Source organism: Rattus norvegicus, chromosome 10 (genome assembly GCF_036323735.1).
Source record: "Rattus norvegicus strain BN/NHsdMcwi chromosome 10, GRCr8, whole genome shotgun sequence".
NCBI lineage: Eukaryota > Metazoa > Chordata > Mammalia > Rodentia > Muridae > Rattus > Rattus norvegicus.
The window spans coordinates 62,571,617-62,592,349 of NC_086028.1; the positions used below are offsets into that span (position 1 = coordinate 62,571,617).

The window sequence follows — 20,733 nt, forward strand, 5'->3', positions numbered from 1 at the left end:
AGATAGAACACATCCCACACACAAGCAACAGCTTTGGAGACAGCCCCTGCTCCAGTTGTTCCGGACCCACATGAAGACCAAGCTGCACATCTGCTATGTGTGTGCCACCAGTGTACGTAGGTCCAGCCTACATGTGTGTGTTCTTTGGTAGGTGGTTCAGTCTCTGAGAGGCCCAAGGGTCCAGATTAGTTGATTCTGTTGGTCTTGCTGTGGAGTTCCTATCTCCTTAGGAGCTACAATCCTTCCTCCTATGCTGTAATCCTCTCTAGTTTCTCTTGACTTGATCTGTCTTCATAATCTGTCATTTTCTCCACTCTATAAGTGATATATACTTATTCTGTGGTTTTAAAACTAACCCTAAAGAAAGTGCTATTGACTATAAGGGAAGTCTAGTTAGACATGGTGCAACTGAAAATGTCTTTGAACTCTGATACTTTCTTATTAAATAAATTTTTGATTGGTATATAACACTGAAAATTAAATCAAGAGCTTTATGGAGAAAAAAGCTATCCTTAGTACACTGTTTAAACACCATTTTGTGGCATTTTAATTTGTAGGACTAAAAAAATTAAGACAATTTAGTAAACAAACATTAAAAGTCTTTTAGAAAAACTTTAAGGACTCAGGGATGATTTTGAACTTTTGATGATGAGCTTGCTCAGAATGCATATCTGATGAAAGCAGAAACTTGGCTACCAAATTAGTCTTGATTCGAGGTACTTAAGGGAAAACTGCATTAACAAGTACAGGGCTTATAGTCTCTTTTATATATTCTTTTTTTCCATCGCTGACTCATATGCTCACTCTTATCCCCCCATCTCTACAACTGAGTTATATTCATTTGCGAACATTGATAGTGTATTTTTACCATGTATAAGGTCATTTGTCTTATTTTGAATATGTAATTTAGAATACTTGCTATAGATTAGGATTCTGACTTATTCATTCATTTTGTTGCTATACTGGCATAGTTTTTCTGAGGACGAAACCCATACATGGGGCCTAGAGGCCAGTGTTCTTTTATCACTCTCTACCTTATTTTTTTGAGACAGTGTTTCTTACTGAACTTGGAGCCTACTGATTGGCTATACTGTCTGGCTATGAAGCCCCTCAGGTCTTCCTGACTATGCCTCCTGTGCTAGGATTATAGGCCCGTGCAGTCTTGGGTTTTTTGGTTTGTTTTTTTTTTTTTTTTTAATGTGGGAATTGGGGATTCAAACTCACCTCAGCTCCTCAAGCTTGCTTATACAAGTACTGTGTCCACTGTATCATCTCTCCAGTCTCTTAGATTTTATTTTGAGACAGTGTTTTTCTCTTAAGTGCCCAGGCAGGCCTTGAACTTGCTATAGTCTAGGTAGATCTTGGGTTTGTGACTTTCTGCCTCAAATATCCTAAGTAGCTAAGATTATAGGCCTATGCCACCACACCTGGCTGGTGCTGTAGTCTTGTACGTGTATTTCCTACCATTTTTATCATTTTTTAATGGAACCTGGGGTCAAACCCAGGATCTTGAGCCTGTGCTCTATCACTGAGCTATATCTCAGTCCTTCCCTTGTCACTTCTGTGTGATAAATCTAAAAGTTTCTTGGACTTTTTATTACTATCAGAATATTTGGGTTATTTTATAAATTTTGCTTCATATGGGCTCATAGGATTTTAGCAGTGGAAAATTGCCTAGCTCTTCATTTTAGTGTTAAATGGTTTCGAGATTCTGATTACAAGGATGAAGGTCAAAATATCTTATATCTTGAGTAGCTTCAGGAGACTTTATGTTAACTATATCTTTGGTAGTAAAGGACTGGACATTTGTTATTTATTCAAATAACCACCTGGATTCTAGACCAGGCTTAGATTTCAGTAACACAGGAGGTCATGAATTTAAATAGGATTGTGAGCTTATGCAGATGACCTAAATAGTGAAGCTTACAAAATGGGGACTGGACTGTGGTAAACTGGGGGCTATATACCTTGTGTTGAAGAACTGTGGCTGTGACTTAGTATATATCTAGTGTTGTTCCAAATGTTTCATATTTAGAAAAATGCCAATAATATAGATGAAGGAATCTGCTGATGTTTTCAAATCAGCAACTGAGTTGTTTAGAAAGATTTGGCCACCAGAAACAGAAGAACAAGTTTAAGCTATAAGAATACTTTTGGTGGGGTTGGGGATTTAGCTCAGTGGTAGAGCGCTTGCCTAGCAAGCCCAAGGCCCTGGGTTCGGTCCCCAGCTCCGAAAAAAAAAAAAAAAAAAAAAAAAAAAAAAGAAAAGGAAAAAAAAAAGAATACTTTTAGTTTATCTTATAACAAATTCATATATAGAGAGAGCAGAACTATTATCTTAGCAGTTCAACTGTATCATGAACACCCACTTTTTCCCTCTTCAACATTGAGTCTTTTTTTTTTTTTTTTTTTTTTTTGGTTCTTTTTTTCGGAGCTGGGGACCGAACCCAGGGCCTTGCGCTTCCTAGGTAAGCGCTCTACCACTGAGCTAAATCCCCAGCCCCTCAACATTGAGTCTTAAACCTAGGACCTTACGCATGATAGGCAAGTATGTGCTCTGTCAGTGAGCTGTATCTCCGGCAAGATCCAAGTTCTTTGTACTTTCTGTTTTGTATATTAGAGTCTGTTTTCTGCTTTCTCTACATAAAAGATGGCTAATGTAGCACTAAACAGCACATTCATGTTTGTTCCAGGAAGTGACAGAAAGTGTAGTGTTTGCCTGGGCTCTACTTTTGGGAAAGCAAAAGTTTTCCTAGAAGCTGTCTTAGGGTTTTTATTGCTGTGATAAAACACCATGACGGAAAGAGGGAAATCAGAGTAGGAACCTGGAGGCAGGATGTGATTCAGAGTCCATGGAGTAGTGCTATTTCTTAACTTGCTCAAGATTTACTCAGCCTGTTTTCTTATAGAACCAGGACCACCTGCCAGGACTACTGACAGAGCGGGCCCTCCCAAATCAACCAGCAAGAAAATGCACCTCCAAGAAAAAAAACTTGCCTCCAGGCAAATTTGTCAATTGACAGTACCAATTCTCTAATTCCCAATGGCTGGCTTAGCTAGCCAGGACAGAGGCCAACTCCCTCCCTAGACGATTTCTTTTTGAGGTATAGACAGGAAATATATTACATCGCCATCTCTACTTGTAAGGCCACCCATGAAAATAAGTATATGGCTTTTTTTCTTAAATGTTGAGTGGCAGCAAGAGAGAGAAGATTTGGAATAGATGTTGTCTAACCCTGGCCTACCATAACAACTAATACAATTTTAAAGAATTCTATCTGGCCATGATCTTGAAGAGTTGGCTACTAGCAGCGTAAGTGTTCCTAAGAAAAAGAAGTTCTCAGCTAAAGAGGAAATGGCCAGTGAACCAGAAGAGGCGGCAAGCCCCATCACCCCTAAGAAAAAGGAAATTTTCTGAGGAGCCTGAGGCTGCTGCTAGCTGCCCAAAGAGCAGCACAAAGAAAAAGAAAAAGTCCTAGAAGGCGCGGGAGGAGGATTAGAATGGACCTGCTTGGTGGGAGGGGCATACCTTATGGTGGCAGCGCCTCCCGCCCATGATAAACCCCAATAAAAATGTAAAACCAGGAAAAAAAACCAGAATTCTATCTTTGTTTTCAATCTTTTAATTATATTTTATTTTGTGTTCAGGTATGTCTGTGTACACACACACACACACACACACACACACACTTTCACATAACATAGCATACATGTGGAAGTCAAAGGACAACTTATGGTAGTTCTCTCCATCTGCCATGTGAGTCCTGGGGGTTGAACTCAGGTTTTTCAGTACCTTTGCCCACTGAGCCACCTCACTAGTCCAAGAGCTCTATCTTGAGAACTAAAGAAGCTACCAGGAGTACAGAGTCATATAATAGCACACCGGTTTATGGACACTTTATAAAACTCACGGAAGTTGGGAGGGAAAGACTGTAGGAGTCAGAAGGGACGGAGGACACCAGGAGAACATGGCACACTGAGTCAAATAAGCAGGGCTCATGTGGGCTCACAGAGACTGAAGCAGCAAGCACAAGGGCTGTCAGAGTGTATACTAGGTCCTCTGCATATACATATGACTGTTGGCTTGGTGTTTTTGTGGGACTCCTCTAACAGTGGGGGCTGCTGTGTCTCTGACTTTCATGCCTGCTCTGGGACTCTTTTTTTTTCTATTGTATTTCCTTGTCAGCCTTGATAGGAGGGCTTTTGCCTTGTTTTACTGTGTCTTGTTTTGTCATGTTTGGTTGTTGCCTTTTAGAGGCCTGTTCTTTTCTGAAGAGAAAGAGGGGGAGTAGATGTAGGAGAGAGGGGAGCTGGAAGGAGTAGAGGGAGGGGAAACACTGGTTGGGATATAGGTGAGAAGAATATATTTTCAATTTTAAAAAGTTATTTTTATTTTATTTGCATTCAGTAATCTATTACTCTTGGTTGGCTTTTAGCAGTCAGTTTTTAATTGATAAAGAACTTGAAATTAAAAAGCCAGAGTTCAAGTCTTGGTAGGAACTTGATAGCAGTCTGATATTGGGCAAGTTTACTCAATCTTTTGAATCATTCTTCATCTGGAAAAGCATTATAATATAGCAGAGAAGTTAATTGTAGGGACTCTCGATTCAGAAAAACTTGAGCTGGAGTCTTATTTCCATTAAATGTGTCTCCTAATCTGTCTCTTCCTATATTAAATGAGGTTAATTGTGCCCTGATGGTAGAGTCTTCATGAAGACCAAATGAGAAATAGGGGAAGTCCTACCTTATCAGAGTTCAGAAATGAGCATATAAGGCAAAAATCAAATCTAGTTACCCTACAAGGAAATAGGGGCTTTTTTGTCTTGTTTCTGGAAAAAAAAATGCTGTAAATCGCTAGCAACTGTATTTCTGGGCATGTAAACTGTTAACTCAGACTATCTGATGTGACTCAGTTGCTCCCACCTTGTGCTTACTTTGTACACACATTTGCTGGATACAATGATGGATGAGTCTGTGTGCATTATAACATTTTTACAAGTATTTATTCAGAACATAAGACCAAATTAGCATAAATAAAATATACACTTAACTCCAGAATGAGATGGTTAGTTTACCATCGAGATTGGCCTTTTAAAATCTTTTGTTTTGACAATAGATATAGCTTATGATATATGAGAATGAAAAAACTGGGGTTATCTAGGGCTGCCTTACCTCCTCACTATGGATAAATATACTCAACGTTTTCTTGTCAAGAAAAGATGTATAACAGATGAATTTAGCCAAGGAAATGCTATCACCATTCTATATTTGGGAAGAAAAACTATTAAGTCCTGGATATATAGGCTAAAATGAACATGATTCCCTGCTAAATGACAAGCTAATCTTATATTGTCTGAATTATGGAACATACCACTCAAAATAATATTTTGATTTTTTAAATACAAAGTTTATTTCCTTTCAATTTATGATAAGATTTCTAAAGGACAATTTGTTACTAAGTGGATTGCAAGTTGTCAGGAAGCCTTAATGGTAGTTCATCTGGGAATCATTCATCAAGGGTATTAACCATTTTCAATGAAAGCTACACTGAGCCATCATTATAAGTGATCTATCTCAGTGTTGATTCAAATGTCTAATAGGATCTTAAACACTGACAAAGTATTGTGTATATGCTGATAAAAAATCTTTACATATTTTGTTACTTAAAATGCTTTGGGACTTGGGCCAGATTGTGACACTCAGCTAAATGGTTCATAATATAGAAAGGTATAACTAGAGCGTAAGTATCCCTAGTATTACCCTTTAGGAAGACAGAGTGGGTTCTCTTTCTTAGAGCAGTTGTTTATCTTGCATGTTGCAAAGGGCAGAGATGCACCCTCAATATTTTTGAGGATCCAAAACTCCCTGAGGTTGAATTAGGAAGCTGAGGAGGAAGGTGACCCCATAGGAAGACCAGCAGTCTCAATTAACCTGGACCCCCAAGATCTTACAGACACTGAGCCACCAACCAGGCAGCATACACCAACTGAGACGAGGCCCCCAACACATATACAGCAGAGGACTGCTGGGTCTGGACTCAGTGGGAGAAGAAGCACCTAACCCTCGAGAAACTTGAGGCCCCAAGGAGTGGGGAGATGTGGTAGGGTGTGAGTGGGACTAGGAATATCCTCTTGGAGACAGAGAGAGGGGGAATGGGATGAGGAAAAGTAGGAGGGGCAACTGAGACTGGGATAACAACTGGACTGTAAAAAAAAAGATTAAAGAATAATTATAATAAATTAAAAAAGTAATGACAGTAAAACTCTTCAGGGCAATAATATGCTTCTCTTCAAGTGCTATGAACTGTTTTCTTGGAAGGGAAGATGTCTAAACTTGTGCCTTATCTTTTGTTGCTTGGTATAAGATTGTCTTGTCTTTAAACGAGGGAGGAAAAGTCTTGTCTTAAGGTGACTCATAGTGATGTAGTAGGTTGGTAATGGGGAGGTATTTCTCTGCACAATATGTGCACCAGAAATGATAGATACTGGTATTTTGCCATCAAATTTAACTCTTGTATTTGGATTCCCTCCACCCTCTACTTTGGATCTCAGATCTAGGGCATTACATATGCTAAATGGGACTTCTTAGGAAATCTGGGGGTGTAGGTACTTGGTTCTATGAAAGCCTTAATATTCGTAGTAAGATGGATTAAATTTCCATGGGAAATTTACATGACCATGGGAACTTAAGGCATGACATTTATTATATATGAGTCATAATTAAGATTGTACTTTTAAGTCCTTCAATATCGAGCCATCTTCCTTACCTGTGATTATTTTTCCCTTGATATTCATTCTTCTGTGACTGGATGATTTATCCATTTATAGTTCATTTAAATCAGTTACTAAGCCTTATTTTGTGCGTATGCTTTTTAAAAATCTTGCTATGATTACGGTACATGGTAAAACAGAGCCTTAAGTTTGGCAATTTTTTTTTTTTTTTTTTTTAGCTATACAGATACAGTCATGACCCAGAACAGGCATTGTTAGAGAGGCATATAGACATTTATTTTTTGTTATAGACTTTTTTTTATAAATTTATAATTTTCTACAAGAGTAGTTATATTGAAAATTATATAAGCTGAAGCTGGACAGATGGCTCTGTAGTTCAAAACTCTTAGTGCTCTTGCAAAGGACCTGAGGTAGGTTGCCAGCACTCACATGTAACTCAGTCTAGGGGATCTGACACCCTCTTCTGGTTTCCACAGGTTCACATAGCACATAAACTCATGAAGACACATAGACATAAAAAAAATCTTTAAAAAATAAAATTATATAAGCTGTTTTTACAGTAGGGCAAAGTATAAGTCTTAATAGAAAGTCATATAAATCTAAGACTTAGAGAAATGATTAGAAAGAGATGGTTTTATCAGAGTTGATGCATGATGGCAGTTCAACTGTTTTATTTGAGACAGAATTAGATTTTTTTAAAAAAATATTAATTTTTATGTTTGTGTGTCTCTGTGTATGCTGTGTATGTATGTGCACATGCCAAAGTTCAGAAGAGGACAGCTGATCCTCTGGAACCGGAGTTACATGCCTTGTGAGCTGCCCAGGATGGGTGTTAGGAACCAATCTCTGATTCTCTGGAAGAGCAGCAAATACTCTTAGCCTATGAGCCATCTGGCCAGCCCCAAAGCATCCTCACATATGCCCAAACCTGGACCAATGAAGCCATGGTCTATATCCTTCCTTATTAATCCTACATCCTGAGCTCCTTGCCCCGCCCCCAATTCAGCACCTAGGTGTAACAGGTTCCCAATACTTTATTTTATTATTTTACAAATGTAGATGTTTTGTCTGCATATGTTTGTGTACTACATGTGTACGGTATCCACAGAGGCCAGAAGGTGGTGTCAGAGGCCTTGGAACTGGAGTTACAGATGGTTGTGAACTCCCACAGCATGTGGGTGCTAGGAATTGTGTCCTAATCCTTTGGAAGAGCAGTCAGTGCTCTTAAATCCAAACCATCTCTGTAGCTCTAGGGTTGCCTTCTTAAACCGGTTACCACATATATAACAAAGGCGCTTTATGCAACGGTAAGGGTTTTCTAATTTTATTTTGTAAATGAGCAAGTGAGAAGAGTAACGTATTAAATACTAATTTTTATAATTTAAGGTTTTCATGTATTAGCTGGGCATGGTGGCCCATGCCTGTAATCCCAGCACTTAGGAGGCAGAGGCATATGTTCCCCCACATATGAAAAATAAGTTAGAGTTTGTTTTAGTTGTATATTTTCAAATAATCACCCATTTCTTACCTTGTATCCTCATAGAAATTTTGTACATATACTTTTTTTTGAAGAGGTGTCTCATTATGCTACCCTGACTGACAGAGAACTCTTTGTAAACCAGGCTGGCCCTGAAGTCACAGCCATCAATCTGCCTCTTGAGTTCTGGAATTAAAGGTATATGCCACTATGCCTGGCCATATACATAGCTTTGTGGTATTATATTGGGGGGTTTGTTTAAGACTCAGCTTTTTTCACTAAACTGACATTAAGAGTTTTTCTTGTTCATTTTTGTAATTCTTCAGTGCAGCAATATGATAAATTTGTAGTAGATAGTAGTAAAGAAATGTTAATATCATTACTATTATAGACTTTCTTATTACTAAAATAACTCTGGGATTGATAATTTTGCCTAAGCATATTTAATAAAATATATTTCACAGTTTAAACAGTTCAAGAATGAATATTTAAATTTATAGACTGAATTTTACATTTGATACAAGATTAAAGTTTATGAGTGAAATAACATACAGCCAAGTTCATGAAAAAGACCAGTTGGAAATAGCCAGCAATAACATGGGTGGCAGAAGAAATGATTGAATGCACTATGCACAGAAGAATAGGATGTGTAAAGTAAGATGCTATAGCAGTTCTTAAAAATATACACACTTCTGTTTGGAGTAGGGACTGTATTTCAATAATGGGGCATCATGACAAATGTCACTAAAAGAGCCAGATCAAAAGGAGGCTTATGTGGTCTATTAAAGAGATTGAATTACTAAGAAAAAAAATATGAACAAATATTGAAAAATTTAAGTAGATGAGTAATATAAGGGGCATTTAAAAATGTGTGGGAGGGGACTTAAGTACTGTTACACTCAGGTAGTGAATTGGAGGATGGGGCGTAGGATGCAGGATTAATAAGCAAAGATATAGACCCTGGCTTCATTGTTCCAGGTTTGGGCATGTGTGAGCATGCTGTTTACCTAGGCAGAATCACTTGGGCCAAAATAGATGGTAGAATACAGGCACTCTGATTTTGAGATTTATATGATAGATCTACCTTGAGAAGATAGATGCAAGTGTTGATTAGCAAAAACCATCTTGGCTAGAGATAGAAATGTATAGCGACCACTTATTGGCCTTTGACTTAACTGTGTCAGACACCAAGGCAGATACTTACTGTATGTCACGCCACTTACTCCTCATGAATTGTTACTCTTCTGCTTCATAGATCTGGAAGTAAAATTTAAGAGTTCAGGTAATTATAGCATTACTTGTTGACTCTAAGGCCATGTTGAAGCCATGCTGATAGGAATACAGTCACCAATAGAGAACTTACAGGATGAAACATGTCGAGAGCTATAGGTGACTGAGACATGAGATGAGAGTGGACTAAAGATGGACTGTTGGTGAATTGTGCATTTGGGAGGCAAATGGAGAAAGAAAGCCTCCAAATAAAACTAAAACGAATGCTGGAGAGTTGGCTTTGTGGTTAAGAGTACTTGTTCTTTCAAAGGACCCAGGTTTGATTCCTACTACCTACATGGAGCCTCATCACTTCCTTAGGTACAAGGTATGCATGTGGTTCACAGAAATACATAAAAGCAAAGCACTTGAATGAATAAAATAAACCTAAAAGCAAATAAAAACTAAAAAGAACACCAAGAGCAGTGTTCACTGGCTCATTTATAATATAAAATAGTTCTTTCAAATGGAGAAGTTTTGTTGTGTGAGACATTTGTAGAATTCTATCTTGTAGAGTCACAATGTACATTAGTATATTAAAGATCTGATTCCCAGCACCTACTTGGCAGCTCACAACCATCCATAACTCCAGCTCCAGGGGATCCAATACCTTCTTTCTTTCAACCTGAGTGGGCACGGGGCATTCATGTACAAAGTTATATGCAAACAATTAACTGGACCCCTCAGAGCTCCCAGAGACTAAACCACCATCCTGAGAGTATACAGAAGGCACTCCATGGGTCTGTAGCTCCCGCTACATATATAGTAGAGGACTGCCTCACCTGCCATCAGTGGGAGGTGTTTGGTCCTGTGGAGCCTTGATGCTTCAGAGAAGAGAGTGCTAGAGTGGAGTGGGAGTGGGTGGGTGGGTGGATGGATGGGGGAGCACCCTCTTAGAGGCAAAGGGGAGGTAGGGGGTGTTCATGAAGGGGAGACTGGGAAGGGAGATAATATTGGAAATGTAAACAAATAAAATGATTAATAAAAAAAAGGGGGGGCCTGGAGATAGGGCTCTTGCAGTTCTTTTAGAGGGCTGAAGTTCTATTCCTAGCACCCACATTAGGCAGCCACACTTTCTGTAGCCTTCATTCCAGGGAATCTGAGACCCTCTTGCCTTGGGGTACCTACCTTTATGTGGTATACATAAACTCTGGCAGACATACACATACATACAAAAAAAAACAAATAAATTTTTCTAAAGATCTGAAAAGCTTTACAGTAATTAACTTACTCAACTTTAATACCAAACCATGAATGCTTGTTGCAGGGAGGGGAACTCTGACTTACTGTGTAGCCCAGGCTGACCTCAATCTCAAGATCCTTCTGCCTTATTCTGAGTACAGTGTGTGTTCCACATGTGGCAAGAATACTTTCTTACTCCATTTCTGATACTCTAAAGAAGAACTCAGACTAGATCATTTGTATATAACAGACATTTATTTCTTACAATTTTGGACTCTTGAGAAGTCCACACAAGGTCCCAATAGATTTGGGTTATTGTCACATAGTAGAAGTGACAAAGACTGTTTTCTGTCACTTGTCATAGTGAAGGGACAAAAAGGATAAAGAATATCTAAGCACCTCTTTTTATAAGTCATTAATTCTATTTGTGAAGGTTTTGCCTTCATAACTTAATAACTTCCTGATACTTGACATCTTATACCATTCTATTCAGTGGTGAGTAAGTTTCAGCGTAATAATTTTGGGATACCCATTAGACCATACAAACTCCCCCTCTGTATGAATTCTGCTGACATTCCAGATGAGTGTGGAACCACAGGCTCTAAACAAAAGAGGAAGGAAGGAAGGAAGGAAGGAAGGAAGGAAGGAAGGAAGGAAGGAAGGAAGTGGTCATTTTAACTCCCGGGGAGGTCAGGGGAAGCAAGGGTAGAAGGCAAGTAACAGGCAGTTAGGACACTGTCAGCCTGTGTGCTGACACTGTGACATAGGTGGTCACAGTCGCAGAATTAAAGAGACGTTAGTGCTGAAGAAGGATCAAGGAGATACTTCCTTTTTTCTCAAAAGAATGGAGATGAAAGAAATTAGAGGAGAATTTAGGAGAGAGGAGGATTCTTCTGGCTTATTTAGAAGAATCTTCAGAATGTTTTTCTGCTGAGGGGAAGAGTTCATTAGGAAAGGAATCAAAATGCAGTAAGGAATAAAGGGTGTAGGCATGCATTTTTTGCAACCTACTTGTAACAGGGTTCAACCCTTCCTCTAGCTCACCACCCAGCAGAGATAGTGGAAGAGGAAAGTTATTAGGATGAGGGGAAGTGGACCTGCTCAGCAATGGTTCTTTGTGGGGTGAGCTCGATCTTCTTTGGCAGTTCAGTCCTGTAGCAACCACCAAATACGACCCAGCAGCTGCAGACCAGTCCTCTAGGCAGGCAGATACCACACATGCACTGGCAGCTACAGTCCAGTCCTTTCAGCGAGCAGACATCAGGCATGAGCCAGCAACTGTAGTTCAATCCTGAGGAAACCACAAGGCTCGCCAACTGGCCTGAGGCGAGGCTGAGGAAGCAGCAGGTTGCTGCAAGAACCCCATGAGCAGTTCTTGAGTGAGTTTCTCTCAATGGCGTCCTTACCACAAGCTGAGCTCAACAAAGGAGAACCAATACATGTGTGTCTTTAAGGAAGAATAGGGAGGCAGAGCAAACCAAACTAATGCTCAGTGCTCATCTGTCACTGTCTGTGGGGTCATATTTATACTCCTTCATCAAGTGTCCTTTTACTATATTCATACATCCTTTCACCTTGTCTGCTTCAGGAAACATTTTTTCCTGTGTCTGCTTCAGCAAGACATCCTTTTTTTTCACCTGTGTGTCCCAGAAAACATCATGTGACATAATTGACTTTCCAATGAAACAAAGTTTCCACTGCAAAAGGGTAATTCCACAGAATTACCTGAAACTGTTTTCAGGAGTCAGAGAGAAGCTCTAATATGCTCATAGTTGTGGCTTCAGTGTTTGGTCTCTTTTCCTGAATCATTCTTGCTTCTGTACATCCTTTCTTTCTCAAATAGATCGTTGCCTTTACAAATCTATTGCTTTATATCTGTTTCTAGCAGAAAACCAAGCTCTTCAGGAATTAACGATTAATAAACTCAAGTCTGGAAAAGTACTTGTCATCCAGGCTGTGGAGGTGGAATCACATTCTAGTGATGGAGACTGAGCCGGAGGAACCAGAATGTTTGAGGTTAGCCTGGGCTGTATAGAGATAGTTATTTCAAAAACAATCAATAAAAGCACAAACAAAAATACTGTCTTAAATGTAGGTTTATAGGATTTTTCTGTATGGACATCCCCCTTTCTAGGTAAAAGTGGTAAGGGAAGAGTTATTTTGGAAACTTTCAGTGTTTTGGTTTTTCTTTTTGTTTTTAATTATTTATCTCATTTTAAAACACTTATGCATGGTGTCCATACAAAATCTCATTAGATTTTGAAGGTAGTCTTTCCTTAGAATCTAGGAAATTAGTGGCATGGCTAAATGGAAATTAGAACATATAAGGCTTTGAAGTATATCTATTCTAGTCTTTTTTCCCTCCTCATCATGAGTTTTTCTTTTCATGGCAAGGTCAGCTGTGATCTCTAGATACACTTTATTTCATTATCTTCACATATGCTGGTTGTAAAAATCAGTCTGTGTTTTATAAGATTATTTCTGTTTTTATCAAAATTTTAGACAATTTTTTCCTACCAGTAAATTATGGGGCTGAAAAACTAAGGTCAATATGATATTTAGTAATGCCATCCATTTGAAGAAGATAATTTAAAAGTAGATAGGAAAATCATTGGCTTTGGGGAGGAAGAGTCAGTTTTCTTTAGTGGTGTGACTGGTGGTGAGTTGGCCATGTGTCAGTGGATGACTTCATGCTTGGGCTTGTTTGCTAGCATGTATGCCTGTGTACCACATACATGCAATACCCATGGAGGCCATCCTATGGGTGTTGGGATTTGAACACTGGTCCTCTGAAAAGCAGCCAGTGCTGTTAACCACTGAGCCATCTCTCCAGCCCCCGTAAAATATTTTAAAAAACATCCTATAGGAAGAAAATTAATAAAAATAAGTCTAAAAAATAAATCTCCTTCATTCTTTTTCTTATAATGACTAAAATCTTCCTCAAAGATAAAGAAATAAGAACCACATCATTTATTGAGCACACACTACTTTGTGCCAGGAATTATTCTGAGCTATTGGTGTATGTTCTGAGTGAATCCTCAGAGCAGCTCTGTGTGATAGATCTTACTGTATCCCACTTTACAGATGGATATATGGAGGCAGAGGAAATGGGTACAATAGGATTGGAGTCCAGACAAACTGATTTCAAAGCCCTCTTCCTTATGAGCACAGGCCAGAGAACAGCCTGCCTTAACCACCTAGTCTTGGACTCAGATCCTGAGTTCCACATCATTTTTTTGGTGGGTCTAGGGAAGAGAAGCTAGAAAATAACATTTGGGGTTTTGGTTTTACTACTGAGGCTTAAGCTTATACTGTGGTAATCCTCTTTAGACGGTTCTATAGTCTTAATATCCAAATTTCACAAAATTATCTATCCATAATTCAATGTTCTCCTTTGTATTATTTAAATATATTCTATAATAATATTAGCTTGCTTTTATAATGTTAATTGCTGATCATGGGTATATATGAAAGGGTGTGTGGGGAGGGTATCTCTAGAGATGATATAAGCTGCATCATGTTGACAAAAATAAGGTTAGCCTGTTAGGACAGCCATTCATTTGGCTTCACTATCATTTACTCTCACCCTGGCCATTCTTCTCATCTTTGTACTTAATTTTCCCATCTAAGATTTAAGAGTTGAGTGTCGTGAGTTTCTGTCAGCTTCAACATTTAAAAGTGTTATATAGTCTTAGTTAAGTGTCTTTAGAATCATGGAGTAGAAGCTGATGGAGTGCTTAATTGGGTTTTGTTCTGTAGATTGTGTGGTAATTATTGGCAAGCATAAGGAACAGGCTGAGATAATGCTGTTAGCTGACCTCTGGATCCATGGAGTTGAGAATCCTTACTGCCTTCTTCCTTCCCTTCCTCCCACAGGAAATGAGGTTTATGTATTCTATCTTGGAAATGTATTTTTAGATATTCATAGGGGTTTTTTTTCTGTTAAGGATCTGCCCAGAGGCTGTTCAAGGCTTAAATAAGTTCTCTAATGAGTTAATACATTTATAACTAAAACTAGATTTTTTTTAGAAATTTGGTTTAAAATAATTACTAAGAACAAGCCTTTAACTAAAAAAAAAATAGATGAGGAGTAAATAGTATAGAGCAATTTGGGAACCAAGCTTAGTTTTGATTGGGGAAACACAGTAATTTCTTTTTTTTTTCTTTTTTTCTTTTTTCTTTTCTTTTTTTTTCCGGGGCTGGGGACCGAACCCAGGACCTTGCGCTTCCTAGGTAAGCGCTCTACCACTGAGCTAAATCCCCAACCCCGAAACACAGTAATTTCTAATATTTTCTTCCTGGTTTATTTTCAGCTTTATGTAAATAATATATCTAATAATAAATTATTGTGCATGGCAGAATTTTGACAAAAAAAATCTTTAACACATACATCAAAGCAAGTAAATAATGTTTGTATAGAGAAACTAATCAAAACTCCCCTGTTCACTGAGGAATAGCATGCATGAAGCTGATTGAAGAATGAATAAGCAAGCCCTGAGCAAACACAGATTGATGCGCGTGCTCCTGAAAGTAAAGACAGTATTGGAAAGATGGGTCCCAACTAATAGTCACCCAGTCAGTCAGAAAGGAATGTTTGAGCTGTGACCAAAATTAACTTTTTTAATAAGTCCATTATTACAGTTATTTTGTTACAATAGTGGAAAGTAAGTTGACTTAAAATCCTACATAAGGGGTTGGAGAGATGGTCCATGGCTAATGCACTGGCTGTTCTTCCAGAGGAATAGCTCCCAAACAGCTACTCACAGCATTTGTAACTGCAGTTTTAGGGGATCTGATGCCCTCTTCTGCCCTCCACAGGCACAAGACATGCATGTCAAAACACCCACATACACAAAACACACAAAACTTAAAAAAAAAAACCAGACAAAAATTCCACATTAGATTTACATAAAAATAAATGCTAGGTAAGTTATTTATCTAAGCATTATAAAAATTCCATGCTGGCTTTCTTCTTTTCCACTTTTTATTCTGTATTGTCCCAAGCACTGGAGTTGTGTCTGGTACCACATTCTGAGTGGATCTCCCTACTTCGGGTAATCTTCTGGAAATACTCTTATAAATGCACCTCACCAGTATCCTAGATGATTCTGAATCCAGCCAAATAGGATTTAAAATATATAAAGAACTCCTACAAGGGCTGGAGCAATGGCTCAGTAGTTAAGAGCACTTGTTGCTCTTATAGAGGACCATGGTCTGATTCTCAGCATCCATGCGGCAGCTGAACTCTCTCTGTAACTCCAGTTCCCAAGGATCAAGTTCCCTCTCCTGGTGTCCATAGACACCAGGTACACATGCAATGTACTTACATATAGGCATATATATGTATATATGTAAAATAAAAATACATATTAAAAAATAAAGTGGGGTTGGGGATTTAGCTCAGTGGTAGAGCACTTGCCTAGCAAGCGCGAGGCCCTGGGTTCGGTCCCCAGCTCTGAAAAAAAGAAAAAAGAAAAAAAAATAAACAAAATGATCTACACATAGTAAGAACTATACCTAATAAGACAATACATAAACTCACAAGAAGGAATAAAAATGGCCTATAATAAAACATTTTCATCCTTATTAATGATTAAAGGAACTTAAAAAAATACAGTTTTTTACTTATTGAGTTGGGAAAAATAAATAATGTGATTCTTTCTTGTATAAGGGTTAAGGAAAGGAGCAGTGTCATAAGCTCTTTGTGGGCACATAAACTGATGTGGCATCCTGGAGGGGATGCTTACATCTTCTGATTCAGCAGCCCCTTTTCTGGGTGGACACCCTTGAAAACCATTTTATATGTAGCACAAGCATATGTTACAAGGATGGTAATTGTGTTGTTGTTTGAAAGATCAAAATAGGACAGAACAAAATATTTTAAATGACTTAAATATCCATTAATCAGAAGTATTATGCATTATTTAAGAGGAATGGAACAAATCTGTATTTATTAACAGAGAAATCTCCCAAATATACTGATAACAAAAGCAAATTACAATAGGGTAAATGTATTTTATATATTTAATAATTCTATTTATATTAAATAAACTATTATTTCTGTAGTTGTGGAGCACATACATATTTAAAAATCTGATTCATAGGTGCAGTTACTTCTGGGGAGGAGACTGAGCATGGAGTAGTAATTAAAGAGACCATTAGATTTATTAGTGCAGTTGAGACTTTATATAATGATATATTAAGTCAATTGTTTAAAATAAAGTTTTAGTTGGCCTGGTGCATATGACCATAGCCCCAACTGCTTAAGAAGTCAGGAGCTAGGAGGATTGCTTGAGTTCAGGACTTTGAAATCAGCTTAGACAATATAGCTTGGCCCCATCTCAAAAACAAAACTAAATAGATTTGTTTAAGTAATAGGGGCCTGGTGTGCCTTTGATTCCAGCAGTCAGAGACACAAGCAAACCTCTGTGAGTTCAAGGCTAGCTTGCTCTACATAGTAAATTCCAAACCACTCAGGGCTTCATAGTGAAAAATTCCCCCACTCCAAAACAACACTCAAAAAAGAAAGAAAAAAAAGAATTATCTCTCTTCATTCCTTTGGTGTTTGTGGTTGTACTAGAGTGTGAAATGAAATGCCTTTGATTGATTTGAAGGTTATTTATAAAGAAAGTAAATTTGTTCTTTTTCTTATCCTTATGTTTATCTTCTGAGAGGATGCATGTACTTCTATAGGCAGATATACTATTTTCCCTCCTGGTATAAACTTTTCAGTTCTCTGTGGTCACCAAACGAATGTGCTACAATTCAACTGAATTCTGACACTAGTTACCCAGAATTAGCATTAGATTCTAAATGTTTAAGGGATCAGACTCATAAGATATATAAGTGGCAAGTAAAGGAGTTCTCTGTGACTACAAACTGTGAGGCAATCAACTTAAAAACAGAACAGGTTAATTTTGGCTTACAATTTTCAAGGTTGTAATCCAGGATCTTTGGTCCTGTTGTTTTGGACTTACAGTAAGGTCCCACCCATATCATGGTGGAAGCTGGTTCAGTACTCATCAGAATCCAAGGGATAAAAAATAAGATCCTTGAAGGGCATATTCTGTGACCTAAAGATCTCCTAGAAGACCATACCTCTTTTTAGGGAATGTATCATTTAATATGTGGCTTCAAGACACCAGGAATACAGGCACCCCCAATACTCACAATCTTCCCTTTAGCTGTTCTGCTAAATAATTTGCCGTGGCGGTGGCAGACTGTTTCCCCCATAACTATGTAGTAGCCCTAGAAGAAGAGAAAAAGACTCATCACAACCCATAGCAAACACCCCCCCCCCCACAAGCTTCATGGCTCCTAGTAGTGCTACATAGAGACCAACTCTTTTTCTTTTTTATACAAAGTTTCACTATGTAACTCTGAATGACTTGGAATTCATTATGCAGACCAGGATGGCCTTAAACCCACAAGAGATCATCCTGCCTCTGCCTCTTGAGTACTAGGATTAAAGGTATATGCCACCATGCCCAGCTGGAATCAATTATTTAATACACAGATCTTTGGAGTTCATTCAACATCCATATCAGCACCCGTATTTCTGTTCACATAGGTGCTAGGTTCTAAACTGTAGTCCTTCCATGTGCAGCAAGTTACAGTTATGAAAATTTCATAAGTAAAGTTGGCTGATTAAATCATTCACTGGATGTTAGTGATTAATTCGATCTCTTCTATCCCGCACATTTGGGGATGGGGTCAAAGGTTTCAAGCTCCTAATCAAGATTCGGTCTTTCTGATGAGCAGTTCCCATCGTACAGCTATCTAGGGGTCAGCCAAGAGTTACTTCACTAGAACAAAGGATGCTCTTATGGATTAAGAGATTCCAACAGTTTTAGTAGTTATCTGCCAGGAACTAGGGAAAAAGATCAAATTTATTTTGTAGGATACTACTGCAAGAAAGTCTAGATTGGAGTTAATAGGAGTTGAAAATGAATGCACACTTAGAAGAAAAGGGGCTTTACTGGTAGGAGCTGGTGAAAGTCCTTAAAGATTAGGACTTACTGAAGTGAAGAAAGGCACCAAAGTCAAAGACACTGAGATAAATGCAGGTAGTCCAACGATAATAAAGTACTTAATAGGAGGGAGAGGGAAATAACACATAGCTAAGTAGAGAAGAACAAATCCTGTAGGGCTTTTATTTCCTGGTAAGAAGTGTAATCTAAGGCCTCTTAAGCCTCAGATTACACCAGAATCATTAGGAAGCATATATAATGCAGTTGGCCATGCATAGAAATGTGCGTTTTTACAAGCATCTTTAAATGTCTGTAACATAGAAAACAGCTTTTGGTAATAGGGGACTAAAAAGTTTTATGTAGAGAAATAACATCAGAATTATGGTTTAGAGCAAATGAATACAGTTGTCACCTCTTACAAGTACCGTAGACTCAAGGTGAGCCACTTGGGGTTGAGATTGAGTAAAATTAAATAGACTCAAGAAAGTAAAATGATAGACACTTCATGAGAAAGAGGCAGAGGGAAAAGACTAGTTAACTCTAGAAGACTCTGAGCTTGACTGGGTTGAGTAGATGTTGAGGGCCATTAACAAAGATGAAACAAGTGAAGCTTTGATAGGAAGATGAGTTCAAAGGTCTATAAAATGTCTGTGAGATAGTAGGACATCCAGAAGGCCGCCGGTGAAATTTTAGAAGTAATAAATGTGTAGACTCAGGTAGAAACTAAGAAAATTTAAAATACTGAATATATTTCCATTGAGCTAGAAGTTAGTGATAGAACAGGGAGAACCCATGTTTAAGTGGTAAAAGTACAGTGAGAGTATGTAACAAAACTGAAACAGAAGAACAGTGAACAATTTGCAGAAGATGGATAGAGAATAGTAAAGCAAAGCTTTAGTTAGGGAATGGTCTATCTAATACAACTAAGGTATCCTGTAAGATCGAGTGTTGTGAACTGGAATTATAGGAGCTCTCTCTGACTTTTGGCTGGGGTAGTTTCGGTAGAGAGTAGAACAGGGAATTTAATTACAGTACATTAGAGAAACCAACCAAGTTGTAACACTGAGTAATAGAATATTCCTTTTCAGAAGTATTACTGTGAATTGAAGAAAAAAAAAGAATTGTCTGTAGATGGAACAATGCAAGGTCAAATTATTTGTCTTGTTTTATAAAGTATGCAATAGATTAGAAAATATTTATATGCCAAGGGAATTAAGCCAAGGTGATGGGGTGTGTAGAGAGACGGGATAGATGGAGGGAATAACTCATGGGACCAGGTCCCAGTGGGAGGAATGGTTTAGAAAGCTGAAGACAGTTAGCCTGGAATTGAAGAAATTAGCTTGGGACAGGGAAAGAATTTATGCATCCTCTGTGGCTCATGGCGCATTTCCTGTGATAGTTAACTCTTACTGTGCAGGGTGGCATTTTTGCCTTAGTTCTCAGGAGAACCTAAACATACCCAACGTAGACTCTTAGCTGTCTGTCTGTATGAAGGTTCCTATATATAACTAATATCTGGACATTGTCATTTGTCATGTAAGGTTAGGTTATCACTATTGCCCTTATTGCAATAAAGGTTAGAAAGTTCCTTTGGAAACATAATAGGAAGATGCCTTCTGTTCATTTTGTATTCTTCCTGTCTTTTTAGAAGTTGTTTAGAACACTGAAGCTCACAATAAGGTGATAGCTCACATAGGATTTAGGAATATCTAAATTATAAAGATATAGTCCAAAATATAAAAGGCATCCATCATTCAAGATTTATACTCTTTGAACTACTAACTCTACAAATTATTACCAAATTTAGTTCTTAATAAATTTCTTTTTCTTATATCAGAATCCAATTTGTCAGTAAGCATAAGAATATAACTTGGCCAGTCTTTGATAGTGACTTGGTAGATTTCTAAAACTTATAGTATGTTTAATATAATGTATCTTGGAATATAAATAAGTGGTAGAGCACTTATCAAACATGTACAAGGCCTTGAGTTATACCTTTAAAACTTTCTTTAAAAAGTTTAAGAATGGGGTTGGGGATTTAGCTCAGTGGTAGAGCGCTTGCCTAGGAAGTGCAAGGCCCTGGGTTCGGTCCCCAGCTCCGAAA

The 20,733-nt window shown here is 38.1% G+C and overlaps 1 protein-coding gene across 3 annotated transcripts in view; it reads left to right on the forward strand.

Moving 5' to 3' along the window:
- Positions 1 to 20,733, forward strand: part of Ssh2 (slingshot protein phosphatase 2) — a 252,070-nt gene that overhangs the window by 16,229 nt on the left and 215,108 nt on the right. The window contains exon 1 of one of the 3 annotated variants that reach the window (XM_039086022.1): positions 12,652 to 12,675. The exons of the other annotated variants lie outside the window; for them this stretch is intronic. Within the exon in view, the coding sequence (XP_038941950.1) occupies positions 12,667 to 12,675 (9 nt within the window). The 5' untranslated portion in view covers positions 12,652 to 12,666. Of the gene's footprint in view, positions 1 to 12,651; positions 12,676 to 20,733 lie in introns of those variants that run through there. 3 annotated transcript variants of the gene reach the window in all.